Raw genomic sequence first — 10,942 nt, forward strand, 5'->3', positions numbered from 1 at the left:
TCTCTGCATCATTTCACCTCTCAGTGATAATGACCGTCTGAGTTGCTCTGTGTTAGAAGTGGAACTCTGAGCTCCTGTCGGCTCTGGCACATCACCACATGTTGGTTCATCTCCAAGTTGTGATGTGAAGGGAAGAGAGTGAGGAAATAAATGGAGAGAACAGAGCTGACTGTGTTTCAAAGTATGAGGAAGATGGAGGCTTATCAAGCTGCTTCACAGTCCGGTAAGAGGAGCAGCACTTTACGATGAAGACTAGATCACAACTTTGATTCGATGTTGGTTGTATAATACATGTTGACACGTTTGGGTTGTTGATGACTTTGTTCCTTTAACTTTAGTTCCATTGAACTTGTTCTTAGTTAAAACACTGAAGGACTAGATTGGTCCTCAGCAGAGCCCCTCCTCATCTGGAACTATGCATTGTTCAAAACATCGAACCGTTGACGTGATGAAACCGCCATTAAAATTTAAATCCTGGCTCCGCCCCCTTGAACCAACAAATTGCCAGAATTTTCTAAACAGTGATCAATAATATTTAAATGATTTATTAAGTAAGAACCTTTTGGATTTAGAGCTTTGAATGATGATTCAAGAAGCAGCATGAGGAGAAGAGCAAGTCCGAGCACAAACGGGGAACGTTTGAGTACAAGTGCTGGGTCTTAAAGAGAGCATTATGACATTTGTTGTGAAATCAATAAGTCTCGATCTGAAACTGAAAGACCACGCTCCGAAATAAAGAGAAGAGACAAATATATGAAACAACGTTATTCTTTATTCAAACCTTCAGTTTGTTCACACGTTTCATCAGTAGAGTCGGTTCAATGACTCTTGATCTCATGGAAACATTCACTTCATCCACACAGTCAGTTTGTTTCACCTCCATCTCACAGGAGGAAAAGAAAAGAACAAATAATCAGCTCATTGATTATGATCAGGATCAATACAGGTTCTAAAACATCCCAGAAGCTTATTTCTACATTGATTCAGAAAACAACAGCAACATTAGTTCTTTCAAACACATTCATGTCAGTGTCATTATAGATTCTGTCTTTACAAAGTGAGACTGAACATCTGGGATGAAGGAGGGCCAGTGTTTGATTGACAGCTGATCTCTGTGCGGAGCAGAAACGTCACCACGACGAACTTTGAGCAACAAACATGGAGACAAAAGAAGTTCAAGATTTAAACACAGAATCTAAATCACTGCTTTTAAAGACTCCAGACTATTTGAGTTTACACAACTCAGCTGAGCATCCAGAATTAAAAAACCCAACTCCAGCATAGAGAGGCTGAGTGAATGTGGTCTGGACTCTGTGGAGGAGAGTCATGGTGTCAGAGACGCTGTAGAAGGACAGAACACCTGCACTGTGATCCAGGTACACTCCTACTCTGGAGGACGGAGGACCTGACACTGGAGTCTGGATGCTGTTGTGATAGAAGATATAAATGTTTCCAAAACAATCTAACCTCCAAGATTTATCATTGATTCCAAATCTACATTCATCTGACCTCCCTGCTCTGTTGATATTCTTGTATGTGACTGCTACACTAACTCCTCCTCTTCTCTCCACCTCCCAGTAACAACGTCCAGTCAGACTCTCTCTACTCAGGACCTGAAGCCAATAAGTGAATCTGTCTGGATGATCAGAATAAAACTGTTTTTTACTCACTAATGTCACTTTTCTGTTTCCCTCAGATAATAACAGACGTTTGTTTGCTGTGTTTGGATCCAGTGTGATTTCCTGTGAATATTTGAAGAAGTCAGCTCTGGTCTTGGGCTCTGGTTGTGGCAGTAAAACATCCACTTGAGACACAATCTGTAAAATCTTTGTCTCTGTCTCACTCAGAATGTCCTGTAGTCGACCTCTGACCTGTGACACAGCTGCTGTCACGTCCTCAAAGTTCCTCAGAGGACGGATCCTGATGCTGGATGAGTGTGTAGATTCACTGAGTGACAGTGAGGGGGGGTAGTTGAGTAGAAACTGGATGTGATCCTCTGTGTGTGAGAGCTGCTTCAGTTCATCGTCTCTCCTCTTCAGCTCAGTGATCTCCTGCTCCAGTTTCTCCTGAAGCTCTTTGACTCGCCTCACTTCAGTTTCCTGCTGGGATCTGATCTGCTGCTTCACATCAGAGCTTCTTTTCTCCAGCAGACGGATCAGCTCAGTGAAGATCTTCTCACTGTCCTCCACTGCTTTATCAGCAGAGCGGTTGACGGCCTCCTCCTCCTGTTGAAGCAGCTTCACATGTTTCTCTCTGTCCTGGAGTCTCTGCTGGATCGTTTGTCTCCTCGGCCCGAGCTCTCTCTGCCTCTCAGTCCTTTCTGCTGCAGCTGTGACTGTGTCGTGGTCTTTATGTTGATCCACAGAGCAGAGATAACAGATACACTGCTGATCAGTGCGGCAGAACATCTTCTTCACCTCATTGTGACGAGAGCAGATGTTCTCCTGGAGCTTCTCGGAGGGCTCCACCAGCTTGTGCTTCTTAAATGGAGGTGACTGAAAATGAGGCTGGAGGTGTTTTTCACAATAAGAGGCCAAACAAACCAAACAGGACTTGAGAGCTTTGAGTTTTCTCCCAGTGCAGAAATCACAGGCCACATCTTCAGGTCCAGCATAGCAGTGATCAGCAGGAGCAGCTTGGAGTCCAGTCTTCTTCAGCTCCTCCACTAAATCAGCTATCAGGATGTTTTTCACCGGGACAGGCCTCAGTGCGAAGGTCTCTCTACACTGAGGACAGCTGTAGATTCCTCTCTCATCCTCATTGTCCCAGTGGGTTTTAATACAGCTCATACAGTAGCTGTGTCCACAGCCAATAGTCACTGGATCCTTCAGTAGATCCAGACAGATCGAACAAGAGAATCTTTCTCCGTCCAGTTGATTTTCTTGCTGCGCCATTTCACCCGCTGCCAGTGACTGTAGAATAGTTTCACTTTCTCTGAACAGAAACAGAGTCTCTGCTCCTCCCCCTCTCGTTCACTCCTGCAGTGACTCATCTCCCACAGTTCACGTCTTGTTCACTGATTCTTACACTGACACGTCTGTGACGGGAGGAGACAAAGAAATATCCTGACTGGGAGGAGCTGGTTGTGTTTGAGAGCAGGAAGAAGTTTTACTACATTTCTCTACCATGAGCTGTTTGGGAGTTTTTTATCTGTGTCATCACATTTCAAAGTGAATGTTTGCACAGGGAGCTGTCACATTCAGCTCACAACAGCACAGGTTGGAACATTATTCACGTTTCAAAGTCTCCAGAGAGTCAATAAAGTTTTTAAGTGGAATAAAAACAAACTTACAAAGTGCTTCACACATGAAAAACACAAGTACAAATACATGGAAACCCACTAATGGAAGAGTAAAAGTATAAAAACTCTACAGGTGACAGAAATGTAATCATGAACAACCTTTACAGTAATACTATCAGGGTACGATAACGCCCAACTCACAAACCAACCAGAATACCTCAACCCAACCCATAACCTAGCAACCCAACAGACTGACAAGTCACAGACCACAAATCAACCAACAACCCAACAACTAACCAAAAAACAATCCACAACCCAACCAACTGACCAAACCAAACAACAGACCAACAAACCACAACCCAACTTACAGCCCAACCAACAAACCCACCGACAAACCCAGAACCCAACTCATCAGCTGCAGTGAGGAAATATATGGACACAGTAGAACTGGGTGTGTACGAAGACGGAGGTTTATCAGGCTTTTCCACATTCCAGTAAGAGAAGCAGCACTTTACAAAAAAGACTTGGTTCAACTACTTTGGGTTTGTTGACGACTTTGTTCCTTTAGTTTTAGTGACATTTGAAAACAGAGACAAACTGTCATGTGAGAGAAGAGCCTCCTACAGAGGCTGGATTTGTGTATGTAGCCCCCTCACTCAATTCCTATGTTGTAACACAACCCTTGTGATTACACACTCTGTACTTTAAACACCTGTTTTGCATGGAGAGGAAAAGGGGATGGCGACAAATATAAACTGGGAGTTGTGCACAAAAATATGATTCAAAATCAAGGTGCAAAGAGGCCCAGTTAGCTTATAATATAGCTAAACTGTGTGTGGGAGCTTTAACTCCCATGCTTCACACTTACTCAACTATAGCTCCTGACTGTTCCACATGAATCACATTATCCTACAATGAAATGGCTTACATAACTGTTAAACATGGATCACCCTCAAACACACAGATGGATTGCAAAAAATATCACAGCATTTATTTCAAACCCCCAAACAAATAAAATAAGCAATTTAAAAAAAATAATACCCGGGATTTTCTAACTCAGTCTATGGTACCATGTTCGTTGGCGCGCTGTTGGAGCTCATGTGTAACCCTCCGGTGGAGAATTGTTCGTAAACCCCCGATCCCGCAGCGAGCAGAAGGAAGAAGAAACGCTCTGTCCACGTGCACCAAGTCCCTGGCGGCAAGTCCTGAGCACCTGTACTGCAGCAGCATGAGCGGCAATGTCCGAAGCACACTAACATTAAAAGTCAAGACCTCAAATGAATACACTGTTAGAAAACCAGAAATGTGCGTAACTTTAGCGTCCACAACCTCAATACTCACGCAGACACTTGGGAATAAACCCAGGCTTCCCACGTGCAGCCTGACGCAGGCCTCCTCCGATCCTGTGAAGACGCACGCTAGTCAGCTGACGCGGTTCCACGTGCTAACAGTAACAGCTAATTTAGCAACAACACTCAGTCAAACGTCTCCCAACACGACTCACACTGCGGCTGGTTGAGGTTCCACAGAGTCTGGGTCTTATTTCTTATTAATACTGTATTTACAAAGAGTAACAGGAACGTAGAGCAGCTACCATCCTCTCTCTCTGTCCTCGTGCTTCTTCACGCTCTGTCTCGTCTTGTCTGAACTAAGTCCTATCCTACCCTAACTTGATTGATTGACACCTGTCTATCAAATAAAACTAACTGAAAACGGACATGAGAAGTTCAAGGTCTGTTCTTGATGTGGGATATTTGAACATCTTAACAACAATACACAGATTCCCATATTGATGCAGAAATTAAACCGCATAAGTAATAAATGAGGTAGTATTTCACAAAATCAGCAGAAGGATAAACCTACATTACAGATATCAAAGTACTACAGTGTGAACTAAAATCAGCAGGGCACTACATATATTTATCTAGAGCCATTCATTCCTTGGAAAATAGTTTGAACATGTTTAAGTGGAATTCTCTCTGCATCATTTCACCTCTCAGTGATAATGAGCGTCTGAGTTGCTCTGTATTAGAAGTGGAACTCTGAGCTCCTGTCGGCTCTGGCACATCACCACATGTTGGTTCATCTCCAAGTTGTGATGTGAAGGGAAGAGAGTGAGGAAATAAACGGAGAGAACAGAGCTGACTGTGTTTCAAAGTATGAAGAAGATGGAGGCTTATCAAGCTGCTTCACAGTCCGGTAAGAGGAGCAGCACTTTACGATGAAGACTAGATCACAACTTTGATTCGATGTTGGTTGTATAATACATGTTGACACGTTTGGGTTGTTGATGACTTTGTTCCTTTAACTTTAGTTCCATTGAACTTGTTCTTAGTTAAAACACTGAAGGACTAGATTGGTCCTCAGCAGAGCCCCTCCTCATCTGGAACTATGCATTGTTCAAAACATCGAACCGTTCACGTGATGAAACCGCCATTAAAATTTAAATCCTGGCTCCGCCCCCTTGAACCAACAAAATGCCTGAATTTTCTAAACAGTGATCAATAATATTTAAATGATTTATTAAGTTAGAACCTTTTGGATTTAGAGCTTTGAATGATGATTGAAGAAGCAGCATGAGGAGAAGAGCAAATCCGAGCACAAACGGGGAACGTTTGAGTACAAGTGCTGGGTTTTAAAGAGAGCATTATGACATTTGTTGTGAAATCAATAAGTCTCGATCTGAAACTGAAAGACCACGCTCCGAAATAAAGAGAAGAGACAAATATATGAAACAACGTTATTCTTTATTCAAACCTTCAGTTTGTTCACACGTTTCATCAGTAGAGTCGGTTCAATGACTCTTGATCTCATGGAAACATTCACTTCATCCACACAGTCAGTTTGTTTCACCTCCATCTCACAGGAGGAAAAGAAAAGAACAAATAATCAGCTCATTGATTATGATCAGGATCAATACAGGTTCTAAAACATCCCAGAAGCTTATTTCTACATTGATTCAGAAAACAACAGCAACATTAGTTCTTTCAAACACATTCATGTCAGTGTCATTATAGATTCTGTCTTTACAAAGTGAGACTGAACATCTGGGATGAAGGAGGGCCAGTGTTTGATTGACAGCTGATCTCTGTGCGGAGCAGAAACGTCACCACGACGAACTTTGAGCAACAAACATGGAGACAAAAGAAGTTCAAGATTTAAACACAGAATCTAAATCACTGCTTTTAAAGACTCCAGACTATTTGAGTTTACACAACTCAGCTGAGCATCCAGAATTAAAAAACCCAACTCCAGCATAGAGAGGCTGAGTGAATGTGGTCTGGACTCTGTGGAGGAGAGTCATGGTGTCAGAGACGCTGTAGAAGGACAGAACACCTGCACTGTGATCCAGGTACACTCCTACTCTGGAGGACAGAGGACCTGACACTGGAGTCTCGATGCTGTTGTGATAGAAGATATAAATGTTTCCAAAACAATCTAACCTCCAAGATTTATCATTGATTCCAAATCTACATTCATCTGACCTCCCTGCTCTGTTGATATTCTTGTATGTGACTGCTATAGTAACTCTTCCTCTTCTCTCCACCTCCCAGTAACAACGTCCAGTCAGACTCTCTCTACTCAGGACCTGAAGCCAATAAGTGAATCTGTCTGGATGATCAGAATAAAACTGTTTTTTACTCACTAATGTCACTTTTCTGTTTCCCTCAGATAATAACAGACGTTTGTTTGCTGTGTTTGGATCCAGTGTGATTTCCTGTGAATATTTGAAGAAGTCAGCTCTGGTCTTGGGCTCTGGTTGTGGCAGTAAAACATCCACTTGAGACACAATCTGTAAAATCTTTGTCTCTGTCTCACTCAGAATGTCCTGTAGTCGACCTCTGACCTGTGACACAGCTGCTGTCACGTCCTCAAAGTTCCTCAGAGGACGGATCCTGATGCTGGATGAGTGTGTAGATTCACTGAGTGACAGTGAGGGGTAGTTGAGTAGAAACTGGATGTGATCCTCTGTGTGTGAGAGCTGCTTCAGTTCATCGTCTCTCCTCTTCAGCTCAGTGATCTCCTGCTCCAGTTTCTCCTGAAGCTCTTTGACTCGACTCACTTCAGTTTCCTGCTGGGATCTGATCTGCTGCTTCACATCAGAGCTTCTTTTCTCCAGCAGACGGATCAGCTCAGTGAAGATCTTCTCACTGTCCTCCACTGCTTTATCAGCAGAGCGGTTGACGGCCTCCTCCTCCTGTTGAAGCAGCTTCACATGTTTCTCTCTGTCCTGGAGTCTCTGCTGGATCGTTTGTCTCCTCGGCCCGAGCTCTCTCTGCCTCTCAGTCCTTTCTGCTGCAGCTGTGACTGTGTCGTGGTCTTTATGTTCATCCACAGAGCAGAGATAACAGATACACTGCTGATCAGTGCGGCAGAACATCTTCATTACCTCATCGTGACGAGAGCAGATGTTCTCCTGGAGCTTCTCGGAGGGCTCCACCAGCTTGTGCTTCTTAAATGGAGGTGACTGAAAATGAGGCTGGAGGTGTTTTTCACAATAAGAGGCCAAACAATCCAAACAGGACTTGAGAGCTTTGAGTTTTCTCCCAGTGCAGACGTCACAGGCCACATCTTCAGGTCCAGCATAGCAGTGATCAGCAGGAGCAGCTTGGAGTCCAGTCTTCTTCAGCTCCTCCACTAAATCAGCTAACATGGTGCTTTTCACCAGGACAGGCCTCAGTGCGAAGGTCTCTCTACACTGAGGACAGCTGTAGATTCCTCTCTGATCCTCATTGTCCCAGTGGGTTTTAATACAGCTCATACAGTAGCTGTGTCCACAGCCAATAGTCACTGGATCCTTCAGTAGATCCAGACAGATCGAACAAGAGAATCTTTCTCCGTCCAGTTGATTTTCTTGCTGCGCCATTTCACCTGCTGCCAGTGACTGTAGAATAGTTTCACTTCCTGTGAACAGAAACAGAGTCTCTGCTTCTCCCCCTCTCGTTCACTTCCTGCAGTGACTCATCTCCCACAGTTCACGTCTTGTTCACTGATTCTTACACTGACACGTCTGTGACGGGAGGAGACAAAGAAATATCCTGACTGGGAGGAGCTGGTTGTGTTTGAGAGCAGGAAGAAGCTTTACTACATTTCTCTACCATGAGCTGTTTGGGAGATTTTTATCTGTGTCATCACATTCCAAAGTGAATGTTTGCACAGGGAGCTGTCACATTCAGCTCACAACAGCACAGGTTGGAACATTATTCACGTTTCAAAGTCTCCAGAAAGTCAATAAAGTTTTTAAGTGGAATAAAAACAAACTTACAAAGTGCTTCACACATGAAAAACACAAGTACAAATACATGGAAACCTACTAATGGAAGAGTAAAAGTATAAAAACTCTACAGGTGACAGAAATGTAATCATGAACAACCTTTACAGTAATACTATCAGGGTACGATGACGCCACCCAACTCACAAACCAACCAGAATACCTCAACCCAACCCATAACCTAGCAAACCAACAGACTGACAAGTCACAGACCAGAAATCAACCAACAACCCAACAACTAACCAAAAAACAATCCACAACCCAACCAACTGACCAAACCAAACAACAGACCAACAAACCACAACCCAACTTACAGCCCAACCAACAAACCCACCGACAAACCCAGAACCCAACTCATCAGCTGCAGTGAGGAAATATATGGACAAAGTAGAACTGGGTGTGTACGAAGACGGAGGTTTATCAGGCTTTTCCACATTCCAGTAAGAGAAGCAGCACTTTACAAAAAAGACTTGGTTCAACTACTTTGGGTTTGTTGACGACTTTGTTCCTTTAGTTTTAGTGACATTTGAAAACAGAGACAAACTGTCATGTGAGAGAAGAGCCTCCTACAGAGGCTGGATTTGTGTATGTAGCCCCCTCACTCAATTCCTATGTTGTAACACAACCCTTGTGATTACACACTCTGTACTTTAAACGCCTGTTTTGCGTGGAGAGGAAAAGGGGATGGCGACAAATATAAACTGGGAGTTGTGCACAAAAATATGATTCAAAATCAAGGTGCAAAGAGGCCCAGTTAGCTTATAATATAGCTAAACTGTGTGGGGGAGCTTTAACTCCCATGCTTCACACTTACTCAACTATAGCTCCTGACTGTTCCACATGAATCACATTATCCTACAATGAAATGGCTTACATAACTGTTAAACATGGATCACCCTCAAACACACAGATGGATTGCAAAAAATATCACAGCATTTATTTCAAACCCCCAAACAAATAAAATAAGCAATTAAAAAAAAATAATACCCGGGATTTTCTAACTCAGTCTATGGTACCATGTTCGTTGGCGCGCTGTTGGAGCTCATGTGTAACCCTCCGGTGGAGAATTGTTCGTAAACCCCCGATCCCGCAGCGAGCAGAAGGAAGAAGAAACGCTCTGTCCACGTGCACCAAGTCCCTGGCGGCAAGTCCTGAGCACCTGTACTGCAGCAGCATGAGCGGCAATGTCCGAAGCACACTAACATTAAAAGTCAAGACCTCAAATGAATACACTGTTAGAAAACCAGAAATGTGCGTAACTTTAGCGTCCACAACCTCAATACTCACGCAGACACTTGGGAATAAACCCAGGCTTCCCACGTGCAGCCTGACGCAGGCCTCCTCCGATCCTGTGAAGACGCACGCTAGTCAGCTGACGCGGTTCCACGTGCTAACAGTAACAGCTAATTTAGCAACAACACTCAGTCAAACGTCTCCCAACACGACTCACACTGCGGCTGGTTGAGGTTCCACAGAGTCTGGGTCTTAATTCTTATCAATACTGTATTTACAAAGAGTAACAGGAACGTAGAGCAGCTACCATCCTCTCTCTCTGTCCTCGTGCTTCTTCACGCTCTGTCTCGTCTTGTCTGAACTAAGTCCTATCCTACCCTAACTTGATTGATTGACACCTGTCTATCAAATAAAACTAACTGAAAACGGACATGAGAAGTTCAAGGTCTGTTCTTGATGTGGGATATTTGAACATCTTAACAACAATACACAGATTCCCATATTGATGCAGAAATTAAACCGCATAAGTAATAAATGAGGTAGTATTTCACAAAATCAGCAGAAGGATAAACCTACATTACAGATATCAAAGTACTACAGTGTGAACTAAAATCAGTAGGGCACTACATATATTTATCTAGAGCCATTCATTCCTTGGAAAATAGTTTGAACATGTTTAAATGGAATTCTCTCTGCATCATTTCACCTCTCAGTGATAATGAGCGTCTGAGTTGCTCTGTATTAGAAGTGGAACTCTGAGCTCCTGTCGGCTCTGGCACATCACCACATGTTGGTTCATCTCCAAGTTGTGATGTGAAGGGAAGAGAGTGAGGAAATAAACGGAGAGAACAGAGCTGACTGTGTTTCAAAGTATGAAGAAGATGGAGGCTTATCAAGCTGCTTCACAGTCCGGTAAGAGGAGCAGCACTTTACGATGAAGACTAGATCACAACTTTGATTCGATGTTGGTTGTATAATACATGTTGACACGTTTGGGTTGTTGATGACTTTGTTCCTTTAACTTTAGTTCCATTGAACTTGTTCCTAGTTAAAACACTGAAGGACTAGATTGGTCCTCAGCAGAGCCCCTCCTCATCTGGAACTATGCATTGTTCAAAACATCGAACCGTTCACGTGATGAAACCGCCATTAAAATTTAAATCCTGGCTCCGCCCCCTTGAACCAACAAAATGCCA

The 10,942-nt window shown here is 43.4% G+C and overlaps 2 protein-coding genes across 2 annotated transcripts; both read right to left on the reverse strand.

The window, feature by feature from the left end:
- Positions 1 to 752: 752 nt before the first annotated feature.
- Positions 753 to 3,623, reverse strand: LOC138405112 (tripartite motif-containing protein 16-like). Its single transcript, XM_069511511.1, has one exon. The coding sequence runs from the start codon at positions 2,892 to 2,894 to the stop codon at positions 1,224 to 1,226; it is 1,671 nt and encodes a 556-aa protein (XP_069367612.1). The 5' UTR covers positions 2,895 to 3,623; the 3' UTR covers positions 753 to 1,223.
- Positions 3,624 to 5,969: 2,346 nt separating this feature from the next.
- On the reverse strand, positions 5,970 to 8,431 carry LOC138405113 (tripartite motif-containing protein 16-like). Its single transcript, XM_069511512.1, has one exon. The coding sequence runs from the start codon at positions 8,106 to 8,108 to the stop codon at positions 6,441 to 6,443; it is 1,668 nt and encodes a 555-aa protein (XP_069367613.1). The 5' UTR covers positions 8,109 to 8,431; the 3' UTR covers positions 5,970 to 6,440.
- Positions 8,432 to 10,942: the final 2,511 nt, after the last annotated feature.

Source organism: Paralichthys olivaceus, chromosome 16, assembly GCF_024713975.1.
Source record: "Paralichthys olivaceus isolate ysfri-2021 chromosome 16, ASM2471397v2, whole genome shotgun sequence".
NCBI lineage: Eukaryota > Metazoa > Chordata > Actinopteri > Pleuronectiformes > Paralichthyidae > Paralichthys > Paralichthys olivaceus.